The 17,963-nt window shown below is 37.9% G+C and overlaps 1 protein-coding gene across 1 annotated transcript; it reads left to right on the plus strand.

Moving 5' to 3' along the window:
* The first annotated feature begins 228 nt into the window (after positions 1-228).
* On the plus strand, positions 229-12,087 carry GTF2H2 (general transcription factor IIH subunit 2). Its single transcript, XM_075527243.1, has 15 exons — positions 229-557; positions 646-723; positions 1,426-1,462; positions 2,090-2,176; positions 3,028-3,078; positions 3,557-3,611; positions 4,441-4,546; positions 5,561-5,651; positions 5,816-5,903; positions 6,462-6,569; positions 7,777-7,840; positions 8,722-8,825; positions 10,772-10,874; positions 11,181-11,220; positions 11,644-12,087. The coding sequence occupies exons 1-15, from the start codon at positions 502-504 to the stop codon at positions 11,761-11,763; spliced, it is 1,188 nt and encodes a 395-aa protein (XP_075383358.1). The 5' UTR covers positions 229-501; the 3' UTR covers positions 11,764-12,087.
* Positions 12,088-17,963: the final 5,876 nt, after the last annotated feature.

Genomic DNA, 17,963 nt, shown 5'->3' on the forward strand with positions numbered 1-17,963 from the left:
CGAGGGTTCCTTTCCCGCCTGGCGCTGAGACTGGGGTTGGAAAGTGCAGCGTCAGAGCATTTTGAAGCTCGGGGCAAGGTAAAACCGGCATTACCGGTGACAGCTACCGGGGCTCGCTTCGCTCCCTCCTGCCTGCCGGCGAGTGCCGCCCCTCCTCCCCGGAACGATCGCTCCGCGGCCCGGGCGACGGCCGGGAGGGGTTGGCGGCGCACCGAGGCGGAAGAGGGCGGGCGCTGGTGTTTCCGGGTCGGCGCGGTGGGACGGCTGGGCCTGAGGGCAGGCGCGGGCAGAGCGCGGGTCCGGTTCCCCTCAGCCCACCCGGTCGCCGGCGGTCCGCCTGGGGCCGGTTCCTCCTCAAGCCCTTTCACCCCCCGTGCGGCACTGTAACGGGGCTTCCCTTCAGGCGGGAGTTGCGCCTCCCCGGCCGGGGCCAGCGGCTTTCGTTGTAGTCGGGAGTGCGGCCGTCGTTGTCCTCTGCAGCGGCAGGGCGAAGCCGCGGGGATGGATGACGAACCCGAACGGACCAAGCGCTGGGAAGGAGGCTACGAAAGAACATGGTAGGCTTTCCTTTTCCTTCTTCACCATCTTGTTGGTGAAAAACGAGGAAAGTCTTCCTCCTGCTCAATAACGATCTGTTTTGCGTAGGGAAATTCTGAAAGAAGATGAATCCGGATCGCTGAAAGCGACCATCGAGGACATTCTTTTCAAGGCAAAGAGGAAAAGGTATTCTGTGTTGCCACGAGCCTGCTAATAATACTGGTTTGATCAGTTATAAGGATCTAATCATTCTGAAACTGGGTCCTCTAGGTTGAGTAAGCATATTGGCACGCCTGCAGTATATTTTTGTGTCCTTACCCCTTCAGAGCTCTTGCCTGCTACTTATTAATTGTGCCAGAAAAAATAGTGAAATTTTTTTTTATCTTTAATCTTAAGACTGAATGTATACAGGCTAGATACCCCAGATGTGTGCTAGCTAAAGAGGTGAGGTCTTGATCTGATGAAACACTGCAAAGCACTGCAATTGCAGTTTGCACTGCTTAGAGAAACATTTTTTTAATATACAAGTCATACTTCAAGCTGGGTTTTGGTACCATGGCACCAGATTTGTCTTTCAACTTGTCAGAAAAATTGCTAGATAAAATCTAGATTTGTTTTATTTCAGATTGTGTTAAAATATTCAAATTTGGATAAAATTTTAGAGTTCCATCAAACCTGGTAGTAAGAAATAGTTTTTGTTTGTTTGTTTTCTGAGAGGCATGAAATCTGTTTGTAATTTAATTGTCTTTTTTTCAGTGTAAATAAGTGCCTGTGGTTTGTTAGCGCTTCATATTTGCCAGAAGTCTAGTATGGGATTTGTTCCGGACTTTTGTTTTAGGAACCATTTATTCATTTGCATCTTACTTAAATCCTTTTGTGTTTTATTAGACTCTATGAACACCATGGACAAGTTCGACTTGGAATGGTATGTTAATGTCTTAACCCTTGTCTGTCCTGAGTCCAAAACTACTTGAATAGAGGTGGTATGCCTAATCTGAAATACACGTTTGCTGACTTAATGTGCTTGAGACCAAAGCTTGCGTTTTCCACCAGACTTTTTCTTTTTTTTTTTAAACATTTTTTGTTCATTGGCAGGTGGGATGTGAAGCATGATATTCAGAAGTGGAGGTTTGGCGTATTCGCTGTATCAGGGTGTGTTTTGCAACAGCAGTCAGATCACACACACTTGCACTGTCGATTTTTCTTTATGTGAAAAATGGGCATAATTTAAACGAGTTGTAAATAACGACATTACTTTAGACAATGCTGAGCTCTTCGGATGAAGAGGTGAAGGTGCAAACTATGCATATTTTGTAGCTTATCGTGAGAGGAAAAGAACTGTATTTTTCAAGATAGTCTTTTTTTTTTTCATTTTGAAGGAAAAGCAGAAAAAATGCATTACTTTTTCAGTTGCTATTGATTGCATAGCACAGTATACTGAATTTACCCTGTTTGGGGGAGGAAGTAGTTGCTTTTTTAAGTAAATGGAATAATGAACGGTTCATTTAAATATCTGTTCTGTGAGTGATTATCACTTCTGGTGAAAATGCAGATGCGTCACCTTTACGTGGTTGTTGATGGATCAAGAACTATGGAGGACCAAGATTTAAAACCGAACAGACTTACTTGCACTTTGAAGGTATTTCTGTACTCAAAAGTTTTCTCTTATTAATCCACTGTTTCTCTGTAAACCAGTTCCATTTTGCATGTAAAAGAATGGCAGTCTCCTGTGACTAGATTACGTGCATAGCCTCATCTCTCCTCTCACCCCTACTTTTTTTGCCTTGTCTCTGTTGCTAGTCTGTAATTTTCCTGGTTTTTTGAGTAGTAAAGTCTGTGTGATGTTAGTTTGCCTTGCACGAGTACTTCTGTACAGTAAAAACACTTTGTAAGGACATATTATGGAAAGATAACATTATGAAAAGTATGTGGAAATTAACCTGAAGTGTTGCCCGTAATAAGAGATGAAAGAAGAACAAACATGCTTTCATTACACATCTAGAATTTTTTTTTCTTACAGTTATGTTTTGATGAATTCTGGGTTGAATGGATGCTAGACAGGGGTTGAATTGGATTGCTGCTTCAGACTGTGGAGGACTTGAACTGTACACCTTGTACTATGTGGTCTTCTCTAACAACACTAAGCACTGAAATCCTGGGTTTTGATGATTGTGTATGGAATTAGTGTTTTTTGGTGTATCGTAAACCTCCATTTGAACCAACAGTAATCTAGAACTTTAACATATGAAGTGAATAAAATAAGGGGTGGCTAGTTTCTGAAATCAACGTTGCATTGCTAACATGGAAGGAAGGAGAAGGATGGAAGGACTAGGGTGAAAGGAGAATGGAAAGGAAGGGCTCATTCCCCCCTTTTTTTTTTCCAACTTTTTTTTTTTTTAATGATACTGAATGTTTTGTAAGTACCACCTACTTAATGCATGTGGAATAAAACTCTCTTTAGTTTTTAACAGTCTTCACTTTTCTTTATAGTTATTGGAATATTTTGTTGAAGAGTACTTTGACCAAAATCCTATTAGTCAGGTATGTACAACCATGCAAGAAACAAGTAACTGAAAACTATTTTTAAAGTTAGTTTTAGTTTTAACACTATCTAGTAAACTGTTTTCAATTGATGTGTTCCTTCCCACCCCTTCCTCATCAGTCTGGTGCAGTTCTTATTTCTGCCTGAACTAATGAAAATAAGAACCCGTCTGGTCCCTTTTTCCTGAACATAAATTCTAACACAGAAGACTTGATTATATTTTTTTCAGGCATTTAGAATTTTAGAAGATTTCTTTTTGTACTCTGTGGCAAAAGTACTGGAAATACAGGAAAGTATGTTAACTGATGCATAGGGTTGTGCTGCTGTTGTTACACTTACAGGAAAACTTGTATAGTTAAGTAATTCTGACCATAAAGAAGTATTAGGCAAAATATAGCAAAAATGTAAATCAACTTATTTTTAAACTTGCTAAGAAAAGTTTTACTTTTTTTTTTTTTTTTTTTTTTTCTTCTGCAGATTGGCTTAATTGTAACCAAGAGTAAAAGAGCTGAAAAAATGACAGAACTTTCAGGTAGGGAGGTAGTATATCTTTTTTTAAATTGGAGATGTTTTTATCTCTTGCATTGATGTTACACGTTCTACCTGGATGACACTGCTGAAAGTGAAGTAGTGTTAACATAATATTTTTAATTTAAAAGAGACATTATTGCAAGTTATCTGAAACCAGAGTCTTTATTTTGATCTGTTTTGATCTAGAATTGTCATCACGTGCTTGTTCGTCATCAAGTCTTATCCAGATTGCAACTAAAATATGTTTTGTTTCGCCTATAGTTAATTTCTCACCCTGTTTGTTAACTTTGTATCTTATGACATCTGTGTGTTCTGTGAGATCTGACCAGATGTTAAGAAGCAAGGTTTCTTTGGTTCCTGCCTTCTGTCACTAGCAATCATGTGGCTTCAGAGATGAAGTCTTAAATTTTCCTCTTTATTCACCTGTAAAACAGGAGCAACTTTATTGAGGAATTTGAGGATCAATCAATCCTTGAACAGTACTTTGAGTATAATGAAGGAAACTAAACTCTGTTTGTGCTGAAACAGTTTGTGAGATGCTTTACACTCATGTTAAGCGCTTAATGATACGCAACAGTGATTTTATTCTTTTTGAATTCTTAAAATTTCAAACAATTGAGTGCCTGTAGAGCAAATGTCTTTCTGTTAATATATTGTTTTATTATTTTCTATATTCTGATCAAGAGGTCAGTTTCTGAGGAGGAACAATAGACGTACAAGTAGCAGTTTGAAAACTGTTGTTGTACAAGTACACTTCATTAAATATATAGTTTAAATATTTCAATTCTTTTAACTTGTTATTTCAGGTGAATTGTTTTTTTCACTTACAGGTAACTCAAAAAAGCACATAACTGCTCTGAAGAAAGCAGTGGATATGAACTGCAGTGGAGAGCCATCTCTGTATAATTCCCTAAATTTGGCCATGCAGACTTTAAAGTTAGTATATACCTGGAGTTTTTCTGTTTTCTTTGTTTTCCATAATCTGTATAATGCTGATTGTGAATTTTTGGAGGGGCAGAGACAGTATTTTTTACAAGCAGCATTTTCCATCATGCTGACCTGAGTCTTTAAACAGCAGCTTTATGTCCTCTCACAATACAAACTGTTAAGAAGTTAAATATGCTAGTAGTGCAGAATTTAATTTTCTGACACAAGATGCTTCTATTTAGAGATGTGCTGCTTATAAAAAGCAACAATATTTTAAAAGAAAGTAGATTATTTTATGGTGTGTATGAATATGGTGATGAAAGACCCTGCAATTATTTTTTACTAGAGGCCTAAGGTATGAGAGAGGGCAGAGTTAGGGGTTAGTAATGATAAGAGAACAGGAAGAGAAACAGCATTGGATCACAATAATATGGTGGGAGTTTTGGCATACTTTAGAAAGGTGAATTTTCAGGTAGGATAGATTTAATAAACTTCTTTGCTATGTGAGGTATTGAGATGGGATAAACATTTGTGGAAGTCTGTTTTAACAAATAATTATAGCTAGAAACACTGACAGAACAAAGCTAGTAGTCAATGTCATAAAAAATTATTTGAATGACTAGTTGGAAGAGAGTTTTCCATTAAGAACTAAAAGGCAGTAGTTAAAAGTAATGGATTTACACCCATAAACTGATCAGAGTTTTTTATTTTAAGAAGTCAGGAAGACTTACTGCAGTGTTGCTAGTTTGAAGGTGAATTTTACCTGTGAGAGTACAGCTAAGGTACAGGAATAACTTAAGCATTAGAGCAAACAATCAGGTAACAACTACACAATCAAATACTGTATTTTAGATACTGGGAAGGTTTGGCTTTTGGAAGGTGAAAGGTTTTACCAGTCTTCTATCATTTGTAGGGGACGTCATATCATGTCATCTTCTGACTTTAGTATGTTAAAGTCCTTGGAAACTTTAGCATGCAAGTAGCTTAGTGTACAGAAGTGAATTAACTATATACTTTCTTTAGGCACATGCCAGGACATACAAGCAGAGAGGTTTTGGTAGTCTTCAGCAGTCTGACAACATGTGATCCAGCCAACATCTATGATCTAATTAAGGTACAGAAGTGAAGTTTGACTACTACGTTGAACATCCAAGCTATTAGACTAAAAACAGACAGTTGCAGTGTCATCACCAGTTAATTTGCATTTAAAACTTTGAAGCTTTTTACTGTTTTCTGTTCTGCATATGAATTTGAGTATGCTTTCTTTTTCCATTGAAGTGTTTAAAAGCAGTTAAGATCAGAGTATCTGTCATCGGCCTAAGTGCTGAAGTTCGAGTTTGTACAGTACTTGCCCGAGAAACTGGTGGTATGTATCTGAAGTTCAGTTGTTATACTACTAATAGAAGTATAAAATTGAAGTGAAGTAAATAATTTGTCTGTCATATATTCATTAATGCATTTTGATATTTAAGGATGAATATTCTGTTGTGTTCGCAGAAAATTTAAGAGTTTCCCAAATCTACAAAATACACAGTATTTAGTGAAATTATTATCAGCTGGTAGCTGCATCTCTAGAGAGAAGAAATATATATATTTTAAAACCTAGTGTTCCACATATAAAGCTATGTGATGTGGAACTTTAATGTAGCATGTTAATATCAATTACTACAGTGGTAACTCTTACAATATCATTACTACAGTGTAATGTTGGAGAAAAAGCTGTGGGCCTTCATATCTAATTAAACATTCTGGTGTTATTAGTTTAAAACTTGTCATTTTCAGTAGCATTAACAGGACTTTTTTAGGAACAGGGTTGGCTAAATTATTTTTTTTTTACTTAAGTTGTTTTCTGTCATTTGGAGAATACGTTTGTATTCTTATCTACTCATAATCTGAGACTAAGGCATTTCTTTCTTTGTGACAGGAACTTACCACGTTATTTTAGATGAAAGTCATTATAAGGAACTGCTGATGCATCATGTTAGTCCTCCACCTGCCAGTTCAAGTTCTGAGTGCTCCCTTATTCGAATGGGTAGGATATGGTTTTGTTAAAGTCCTAGCACAAGATTTGCGAATCTTGTCTTTTTCTTTCTTTGCACCTCCTGTGTTAAAGCCATACAAATAGTTAGAAGCGTAATAAAGACATTGCACAATTGTTCTTTTTTTAGTTTAACTTTTATTTTGCTAAATAGATATCAATTTTCTTGACATTGTTCCTGCGAAGTAGTCAGCTTTTAAATAAAGTTAAGAATTAAAACAAAAAGACGGATTACTCAACTGCACTTGGAAACAATAAAGTGGAATGATACTGCTTGTACAGTAATTGGTATAAATGTAATACTTAGAAATGAAGGATGAAAAACTATTTTCTTTCTCCCTCTGTTTTTTTCCCTGCAGAAGGCAACTATTGTAAGCTTAACTGACTGTAAGAGCCATCTGTTTGGCCATGTAGTACATGTTTGTTAGGAGCACGGTTGTGGTGTTCTTTAAACAAACGGATTAGGTACCTTTTCTCCTGATGTATTTCTCGATAAATTTAAGCCTGGAGTTAAACCAGAATAGGAGCTCTAATGCCACGAATTAGAGCATTGATTTCTCGCTTTCATCCACCCATTTTCACAGATAAGAATGTTTGTATTTTTATGTGTAGATTTAAATACTGAATAGATTTACTTGTTATAGGTGAAGCCTGAGCAGCACTTGGAAAAATTAACTGCCCACTTGACATGAGCTGTAAAAAAATAAGTGGTAGAAAGGATGGTATCTGTTACAGCCTCCATAAAGTGCTATAGTCTCATCTGTTATATACTGCACTTGGAAGGTGAATATGCACTTGGTGTCTGCATATAAAAATATTTTCCCCTTAATTAGAAACCATTGTTCAAGTGAACATTCATGTAGTGCTCTTTTTGCTTTGCTACCATTGCACATAATTTTCTTTTTAGCTGTTCTTCAAAAATGGGGTTCCAGTGAGCTTCTGTTAATATGAAGTCTATGAAAAGATCTTTTTCAGTTGGGGGAAGTACAATGAGGGATTTGTTGGTGGATGTAGGTAGAGACCTTTAGGAAGAATTTGATACCTAGTAAGAGTGTATTACTTCTCCTGTAATAACAAACAAACAATAAAAAGAGATAGGCTTTAATGTTTAGAATAATCTTTGAACTTCTCCATTGAAGTAAGAAACTGAAAGATTACTTGCATGTTTAAAATGGGTAATATGGGATGTTTTTCTCTTCAGGTTTTCCTCAGCATACTATTGCTTCTCTATCTGATCAAGATGCAAAGCCATCCTTTAGTATGGCGTAAGTAGAGTTGGTTAGAATTCAATGAGCTGATTAGAATTCAATAATAATTAATCATACTTAGAAAAATCTGCTTGTCATTGAAAATACTGCAAAATAACACGAAAAAAAAAGTAAGCAATGTCTTGTGACTCCTCAGCAGAAATTTTATTTCCATTTGCACATCCAGTGTGTGGTCATAGTTACCTCTGTTGAATACGCTTTTTAAAATTTACATTTAAAATTTTTTGAAGGTAGTAAATGGCTTTTAGTTGTGTTGTGCAGTGGTTAGAACACAAGGGTGCTACAAGGTATTAAAGTAATTACTACGAATTTTACTTGAATTTCTTTATTCAAGTGTTTTTATCACTATAAAGATAATGATGAGGATGAAGGGTATTATCTGGAATAAAGTATTTTTTATCTATTTACTAATGTGACTTTAAAGGGAAGTTTAAAATAGAGGCCTCATTTGCTTAGTGTACCAGTTCTCTTCTCAATGAAAGGAATCATAGTTTTCAGGGATGATAGGGCAGTCTGAATTTTCAGAAGGAAATAGTGTCTGCTGTTTGAAAGAATAAGTACTAACATGCATCTTAAAGTCAATACAGAATATTTGTGTGTGTGTAAGTAGAAGTACTAATGCTGTTATCTTTCGTAACTTTATTTTTTAAAGATATATTGGCTCCTTTATGTGGGAAACTTTGGTCTTTGTTCTGTTTCTTTGGGAAAATGTAATTACTGATATCTCACCCTGTCAATTGCTTTCTGACATACATGTGGAACTGTTGCATGGAAGCTACTGAAACTTATTAAACTATTGTGAGAACTATGTAGTATTTGTAGTTATGTAGTATTATGGTGTTATCCCTGAGGTATTAAATTGTCTCTCTCTGCTCTAGGCAATTGGAAAACAACAGTGAGCCTGGTCTTACATTGGGTGGATATTTCTGTCCCCAGTGCAGAGCCAAATACTGTGAACTTCCTGTGGAATGCAAAATCTGTGGTGAGTAGCAAGAAGACATGAGTTATGAGTTAGTGGTAAGAGAGTTAAGCAGTAGAAAAATTCAGCTATACTTAGGACTTAAAAGCCAGCTCTGCTTTAAGGAGCCTTCCTGTATCCTGGGATGTCAGCTTTGTGCAAGGGACTTTCAGGACTATACCTGTAACAGTAAAGCTGTATCATATTCCCTAGTATGTTATAAACTAAAAGCCCTAAGGCAAAGGGGGGAAGAAGGGTGATTCACATATGAATGGTAATAATTTCCTCAAGAATCCTGATTTAACAGAACCACCAATGTTTCGGACTCCTCAAGTGCAAGGCTATGAAGAGAGAGTGCTTTGGAGTAAAAGGACAGAAGTACCCCCTCACCTCCCGAGTATGTGGATGAAAGGTTTCAAAGTTGAACCCAAGGGCAGGCTGCACATCGACACATGAAAGGCTATAGAGTTGTAAATGGAAGCCCTTCAGTCTTGCAAATGTTAATGGCCTGTGCAACCAATAGTGTGGCTCCCCCACCCCCCGAATGAGGGCAGGAGGGAAGATTAGCATTTTTTGTAGTATTAATATTGTGTGAGCGACAGCTGTCCTCCTGTTAGCTTCTACAGGCATATGACTAAAATGTGTTAGGTATTATCAAGATGCTTGTATTTGGCAAGAGGATGAAATAAGTCTAGTTTTGGGTCACCTTGTCCTAGTTTTCTGTCAAGGTTTTCATATTAGCATGAGTTTCATTTCAGCAAGGTAATGGTGTAATTGGAGAAAATCCATTATCAGCAACAGATTCTCGACACCTGCAGCTGTCAGCAGGACAAGAGCTTGGAAGTTTACTCTGCATGTGAGTGAGCAGTGAAGAAGTTTGTGCCAGCCCATGCCCCAGCTAACAGTAGCCTTTTGTCATGGTTTAACCCCACCTGGCAACTAAGCCCCACAGAGCCACTCACTTGCTCCCCCCGCAGTGGGATGGGGAAGAGAATTGGAAGAGTAAAAGTGAGAAAACTCGTGGGTTGAGATAAAGACAGTTTAATAGGGAAAGCAAAAGCCATGTGCACAAGCCAAGCAAAGTAAGGAATTAATTCACTACTTCCCATCAGCAGCCATCTCCAGGAAAGCAGGGCTCCATCATGCATAACCGTTACGTGAGAAGACAGATGCCATAACTCCACATGTCCTCCCCCTTTCACCTTGTTCCCCCAGCTTTTTATATGCTGAGCATGACATCATATGATATAGAATAGCCCTTTGGTCAGCTGGGGTCAGCTGTCCCAGCCGTGTCCCCTCCCAGCTTCTTGTGCACCCCCAGCCTACTCGCTGGTGGTATGAGGAGCAGAAAAGGCCTTGACACTGTGTAAGCCCTGCTCAGCAGTAACTAAAACATCCCTGTGTTATCAACACTGTTTTCAGCACAAATCCAAAACATAGCCCCATGTTAGCTACTATGAAGAAAATTAACTCTATCCTGGTCAAAACCAGCAGACCTGTGTTAGCTGAAACAGGGCTATGGCTTAGCTTCGGTGGTATTACAGCAGGCTGCAATAGAGCTTTGTAGTTGAGCACTATTTTAACTGGTGATGTGAAACAGCAGAACCATTGTTGCCAAGACGGAGTTGTATATTTAGATTTAATCAGAAGACTCTTCTATTGGTGCATTTTGGTTATGGCATGAGGACGAAAAACTAACTAACTTTATAACTGTGCATTGCAAATGTACTTCTAAAGACTGAGTTAAACATTTTAATTAGAAATTTGGGCAATTTGCTTGTTCTTCAATTTATATCTGGATTTAATTCTGGAAATGTTTGGATTATGGAAGCTATCAAACAAATAATTTTATGGTTTTTAATTCTTAAAAACTCTGAATCACTGAGTAATTACTTTTTCCTTTGTTTAGTACAGAAAAGCTTTTCAGTAAGTCCTCTCTTAAAATAATTTTGATGTCTCTTTATTTGCAGGTCTTACGTTAGTGTCTGCACCTCACCTGGCTCGGTCTTACCATCACTTGTTTCCTTTGGATGCCTTTCAGGAAGTTCCCCTGGAAGAATATCAGGGGGAACGGTATGCAAATGATATTTGTGATAATGAGTGTACTTGTGGACTCTGTAAATTTTTTTGTCACAGAAGTGAGACTAGCTGGCAGCAGCTTCTTTGCTGCTGGAGACACTGTTGAATGTTTGGGCATTTTTGGGCACCTCTGGCAGTAAGAAATACTTGTAGTTCCCATTAACAGTTATCCTGTGTGTTCAGTTGAATAGCTGAAATAATTGCCATAAATTGTTACTATGTATGAGATGTTTTTTAAACACCATTTTACACAATCTTGACTTTTTTTTTTTTAGTTAAAATGTACAATTTTGCTTTTAGGTATTGTCAAGGCTGCCAGGGAGAAATGAAAGATCAAAATGTAAGTATGTTGAACTGCATTGGAATTTGCATTGAGGGTGAGAGAAGTAGAGATGATCCTTTAGTATAGTCTTCTAAAGACCAGAAAAATACTTGTGGAAGTTTATCTCATGGTTAACTAGAGTTCTCTGTTATAGAGTCACTCCTTTTAGACTGCAAAGTCTATAAAAATGTGGGAAGGGATTTCCTAAAGAGTTGCATAAATAAACTTCCCCTCTTAGCCATTTGGAAGCATCTACAGTGACTCAAGCTCAGACCTTTGGACATACTTGCTGTTAGAAACTGTAATTCAACTGGTTTTCTGTGATGTTAGCAATATAGTCTATTTATACTGTCTTGATGACACAGTTTTTGCCCTACTGTAGTGCTATGATGGTGATAATTATTTTCTAATTTGACTTGGTTTTATGGTTTTTCCACACAGGTTTACATATGTAAAGTGTGTCACAATGCATTTTGCGTGGAGTGCGATTTGTTCGTTCATGATTCTCTGCACTGCTGTCCTGGCTGTATTCACGAGCACCCTGCTCCCATATCTGTATGATGTCATCTCTTTTTAGAAATTGTCTATCTCTGTCATTCTTGCATAAATCTGTTTTGTTTATTCAGCCATAGTTTTCACTGAGGCACCCCAAAACAAGAAGGACCTAGATGATTACAGAAGGATGAACACTGGCTTGGGAGCAAACTTTAATTTTTACCTAATGTATTAATGATTTTGTTACTGTTAATATATTTGAATTATCTGTATCTGATTTATTTTCTTTGTTCTTGTCTGAAGAGCTCTGGCTTTTTCTGAATGTTATTGTGAGTAACATGTATATTTGTAAATGTGAAAGTTATAAAACTGGTTTGTATGATAATGATTCATCTTTGTTTCATTATTTGTTCAAAAAAGAAGCCTTGAAAATGTATTTCGTATATCAATTGTTATAAGCTCTTGGTTTTGGTGGGTGGTGGAGTTCTATAGATCAAAACATTTTTTGGTAAGAATTTAACAAAGGTGTTTTTGAGCAATTAGCTGGGGAACACTTCAAATCTTAATTCCAAGTATTGTGGCTATTCACCTTGGCCTTGAGTAAGGCAACTCAAATACAGCTGTTATAAATGTGCTGAAAACACGTTTTAGGTTTTAATGGTACAGCTCAAAACTAACTGAATTCTGTTACTGCTGTGTCTGTAGTTGTGTGGTTTAAGTTTCACTTTCTTGTAGGAGTGTAAGGTTACTGAAAGGCAATGAATTTGCAAAAGTGTAAGACCTGAGTTTATACAAGCTGTTGTTTGATGGTCGCAGGCAGTGATGCGATTTTGATTCTGAGGCTAGAATGAATTGCCAGAACTGCAAGTCGTCTTCTCTCGTTTGCTAAACCCCCAGAGCAACAGACAGTAAAGTGGGAGGAGAAGGGGAAGTGTGTGTCCTTATGTGAACACTGAAGAATGGAAATTGAGACAAATGCAAGACACGCTGACATTTTACAGTGTCTGCTCAAAGTGTGATTGCAGTTTGAACTTGTGAGAACGTAACATGCTCCACTGCAGTAAGAGGAGGTTGTCATGGTACAATGTCTAAAGCAGTATGTCACATCTGGTTTTCTGAAGTCATCTTGTGACATTTGTAATACGTCAGCGGTTGAGTTACTCTTGGATGTATCTGACTTAATTTTTAAAATTGTGAGCTTTGTTGTCAGAGTAGGAACAGCAGTAGTCTAACCTAACCACTAAATCTTAAAAGTGCAAACAAACAAAAAAAGCAAACCCCTGTCTTGTTAGTTCCCTATTTTTCATGCTTACCACATACAAATACATGCTACTTTTCACAGGCAGTTTTCATTTCAAGTCTTAAATATGCAAATTCTCAATTGTTAACATAGCTCCTGTGCTTTTTCTACTATTTATGCCTGCAGGCTGGCTAGAATGCAGTAATTCTGCTGTGTTGGCAGAAAAATGACTGGTTTGGCATCTGTGTTTCATTTTCTGCTGAGTCAAACAATCCCTGTAAACCCTTTGTGCTATCAGGTGATTGCAGTGCCTGTTACAGTAAGGGTATCCTAAAAACTTGCAGAAAAAGAACATATTCATGGGTTTTGGTGTGGTCCAGTAGGCCATCCCAAGCCAGAGGAGTGCTCTAAGCATCTGGCTTTTAGATATTCTGATACTGGTGACAGCATCTTGATACAATGTTTTCTGATAATACTTTCATCTTCACAATCAGCATTTCCTAATGGAAAAAAAAGTTTTGTCAGAACACTTTAAATCTGTTCTAGCTTTTACTCTTGCTACTTACCAAAATAACATACTTGGAAGTAGAAGTTGTGGCCATGTACTTCATTACCTGCTTGTGGTCCGAGTAATAATTTGGCTTGTAGTTTTCCACCCTTCTCATTGGATAGGAAGAGCAGTTCAAACTAGGTCCTGAAAACTCGCTATCAGGACAACATTCCTCTGATGTGTAAAGAATTTCGGCTGTGGCCTTTGTATTTAAAGCTGCATGGAGGAAATGCTTCCTTCATCTGTACTCTTTGACTGGGATTCACTGGATCTCAAGTCTCCTTTGCTTGTGGGAAGCTACAACCTGCTTCATTCTTGTTCTTGTATTTTCTTATTTACTGCATCTGCCACAAGATTAGTCAATCAGTGAGGTTATTAGCAGGGCTGTGAGAAATTGTTATACTTCCTGAAGATGTTGCATAATACGGTTTGGACATAAAGTGTTGAGGGAAGAGACAAAAAGACAAAAACATCCTGTGGTGGGATTGAGGACACAACTGTGGCAAGAAGTTTGAGGCTGAAAGGCACAGTGAGACTAGAGCGTGCACTGCCGTGTGGAGTGAAGGGGATTTTGGAAAGGTGAGTGCCCTTGCTTTACTGTCCACTTTATACCTTCCTTGCAGGAATAAAAGTTACCATCTGTATTAATGGTCATAACTAATTTCCAAGACTGGAAGTGCTGAAAATATATTAATTAAAATATGAGTAAAAGAAATGTCTGGTTGTAGTTTTGCATAACAACCGCAGCTCCTGAAGAACTTGGATGGCATCCTGGTCTGTCTCGTGCAGTATGGGGAATAGTTTTAATTCTAGATTGTGAGGTAGCCTATGGATGAAGAAATGCCATAAAGTACTAACTGAAGCATTACTGGGTTCTGTAGACTTCTGGCTGAAGGAATGAGAGTAGATGAAGCTGATTTTAAAAGTCATCAAATTTGAATGAGGATCATGTTTAGGAAAAATAAAAGTGGTGCCATAGTGCAATTCATGAAAGTCATTTTTCAAAATATAATAGAACTTGAAGACTTTTACAAATTTTGCAGCACTTTTTGCCTTGAGATTTGAAAGCACTTAAATTGTTTAGCACACATTTTCCTATGAGAGGAGAATGTGATTTTTATAACCAGTGAAAAAGAGTAAAAGCAACAGGTTGGACATTCTGGATTTAGAATCACTTTCTTACAGATTAATTTGTTTGGTAAATGTTGTAAATCTCTTAGGATCCCTCAATTATTTGAGAAAATAAAGCTCTTTGGAGGTGGAGGGAGCAGAATCTGACTATATGGAGCTGAACTGTAGGCGTGTTTGCTGCGTTCTGAGCCATCACACAGCAAAGTATTTCCTACGGTTGTCTTACCACAGTACTAATAACAACCAATAAAAAGTTACTACTTCTACAAGATAAGCTCTGTTTGAGAAGATTAGTGTAAATGCCAAACATTTAATAAAACCACTTTATTGGAGAGAAGTATTGACAGTATGAGTTTGGCAATACATCTCATTGCCAAATTAATTTCATTTGGTGATGATGCAATCCCAGTTCCTTTTCATGAAGGATTATGCAATTCCTACTAGTCACTACTTATACTGAAAACAGTAGACATTTAAAAATACTGCAATAAAACAGTTGCTTGCTTTGATTTTCTTTTCTCTATTTCCCACTTCTACTTCCCATCTTCCATTTGGCATTGTATGTTTTGCCACCTGTTTTTTTCCTACTTTAAGGATAAATTCAAAATGTGCTAGCAACACTCAGTCATGGCCTTGAGATGGAAGAATTGAGATGATAGAGGCATGTTGGTTTACTGAGGCCATTCTAGGTTTTTAAGCTACAGGATGAAGCTCTTAGGATCTGCCAATCCCCTGTGTTATCTTGCTCAAATCTCACCTGTTTATGTCTCTTCTTTCCCTCCCTCCATTTTGGTTATAATGGCTTCAGGATACTTGCTATTGTTTTGTAAGAGCAGTGGACAATCAGAGTTCACGGAAGTCACAATTTGGCTAGTCAGATTTAATAATACACCTGCATATACCAACTCTACAGTTACCTTATCTCTTCTTAGTAAGGTGAAATCAAATGGTTATAACCTGTAGAAACCATGTTATTAAGGTAACAGAGGTGATGACTGAATGTTATCTAAAAGATGTGGGTAATATAATTGGGTAGTCTTCCTTGTTTTTTCAGAAAATGTCTACCAAAGAGGACCCTACAGTGGAGACAAATGACAATGAAACACACGAGCTGAATCCTTCCACATTGTGCAAGCTCGTTTCCCGCATGTATCCTTTGATTTTCACAAGTTTGCCAAAGACGTGGAGGCAGAATTCCAGTAAGTCCATAAACAGCTGCAGAAGAGTTACAACCCTACCATTAGAAATGAACACAATACATTAAAGTCTTTCTTGTCCTATACATCCCATTCATCATCGCCTTTGACAAAAATGGCAGCTGCTGGGTTTTATCACATGCTTGTTAAATCCAGTGTGCAGTGTTTTTGCCGTGGATTAGTTTTTTTTACCATGAAGGTTAGATGTACGTCATAAGAACAGCACAAGAAACGTTGTCCCACTTGTGAATTTGTCCTGGGCAAAGAGGTGGGCAATATTTCAAAGTACAAGATACGTGTTCAGAAGTTGGAGAAGAACCCAGCAGAGCACACGTACAGGTACAGTGCGGAGAACGCGAGGCTGCAGTCCTTTGACGGATGGCCATTCTATGGCAGAGGAACAAAGCCCAATTTGCTTGCCAGAGCTGGGTTTTTCTTTACAGGTAATTGGAAGCAATCCTTAGAGGGATTTCTGGTTTGATTTATAAAACAGCGTGAGTCTACTTACAATACTTGAATGGGTATCATTTTTTTTTTCGTGCCGCTCATCATTTTGTGATGTATTGTATCCCTCATAAACGCTTTCTTTCCCAGGCTGAAGAACATAGGCAACTCAACCGTTCCTTAGGCGGAAGGTGTTCCACATTTTATCATCCTTGCTGCTGTTTCCTGCACCTTTTCCTGTTCTAATACAGTATTTTTTGAGTTGAGGGGACCTCAATCACATGCACTAAGGTGTGGATTAATCGTGGGTTTGTATAGTGGCATAATTACACTTTTTTCTGCTTATTTGTCTGTAACAGATGCCAGGCTTACAGATCTGATGTCTCTTAAAGATTGACATTATGTTTTCCCCACTCAGCCATAATCTGTTGCATAATTGCTTTGATTTTGGATCCACCTTCTGCTCTATGGCCCCCCTGGTTTAGACAATGGGAATCTCCCTGAATTCTTCTGCAGTGAACATTAATGTAAATATTGCAGAGAATGTCACTTCAAGTTCTCTGCAGTTGCATTGTCCCCTTTGAATGGTTCTTTTACAGCCTGGTTAGCAGCTGCTCTACCAGCTCTCTTCACTGGCTTTTTGTTCCTGCCATTTGGAAGAAGGTTTAGATTCCTTTAGCTTGTTACTCTTGGACTTTTTTTTCTTTCCCCAGCCTGCCTGATTTTATTTTCACGCTTCATCTGTCAGAGCTTTTAAGCCTTCTGTTTTCTTTGCTCAAAAGCTTCAGCTTTTTGAATGATACCTTCTTAGTTCTTGTAATCTGGTTTATTTTCCTATCAGCCATACTCCTTTCCTGTAACTTTTCATAAGTCTTTTCTAATGAATAGCACATGCTGGTGTTGCACTTCCAGTGAAACATTTCAGGAAACTCTCAAATGCCTGTAGCAGAGTTGTTGGGTGGTTTTGGTTTGGGTTTTTTTTTTTGGTTGTTTGGTTTTATTTAGTCAGCCATTTAGGCTTCCTTACCTTTATATAGTTCCTGTTTTTGAAGTTTAATACAGTCTTAGTAGGTTCCCTGTTTCTGGAGGGGATGTTGCATCTAAGTGAATTGCAATCATGGTTACACAGTGACACTTCCACTATGAGCTATTCCAAGTGCATTTCTCAATACGACGTCACATCATCTTGTAGATTTGCTAACCAGCTGCCCCATGAGATTATGCCTGATAGCCTCTAAAAAAAAAAAAGTAATTTCTGCTTTGTATCTCAAGGTGGTATCTGTGCAGTCCACTTGGGGGATAACTGGAGTCACTGGGAGCAATTCTGTTTCTTGCCCACAGTGCCTCTCATTTCTTTGAGCATTACGTACTCAGTTTTGTCGTCCTGGTTGGTTGGCTGGTAATATGGACCAAAAACTGTATAATTCCAATAGAGGCCTGAAAGTCCAGACTGTTTTGCTTGTGGTGGATGGCCAGGAAATTGGGAAGATGGTGATGATCCTTGGAGAGAACATGCTAAATGGTTTCCTGAGTAAGTTGACGGACTGTCCTAGAAATATTTCTATATGTACAAAAAGATTTTTTTTGTTATATCTTTTGTTGTCTTCAAGGTTGTTATATTCAGACAATTCAATTGATTTCAGCAGATCTTTATTTTTGAGAGCTGAACAGTATAAGTCCACTATCCCTAACCTTGTAATTACTC

Source organism: Mycteria americana, chromosome Z (assembly GCF_035582795.1).
Source record: "Mycteria americana isolate JAX WOST 10 ecotype Jacksonville Zoo and Gardens chromosome Z, USCA_MyAme_1.0, whole genome shotgun sequence".
Lineage (NCBI taxonomy): Eukaryota > Metazoa > Chordata > Aves > Ciconiiformes > Ciconiidae > Mycteria > Mycteria americana.

Excerpts from the sequence above, each read along its gene's own strand:
- GTF2H2 (XM_075527243.1), top strand. The coding sequence starts at position 502 with ATGGATGACGAACCCGAACGGACCAAGCGCTGGGAAGGAGGCTACGAA. Across the intron at positions 1,463-2,089 it reads GACAAGTTCGACTTGGAATG|ATGCGTCACCTTTACGTGGT; the intron begins GTATGTTAATGT and ends GTGAAAATGCAG. Across the intron at positions 4,547-5,560 it reads TTGGCCATGCAGACTTTAAA|GCACATGCCAGGACATACAA; the intron begins GTTAGTATATAC and ends TACTTTCTTTAG.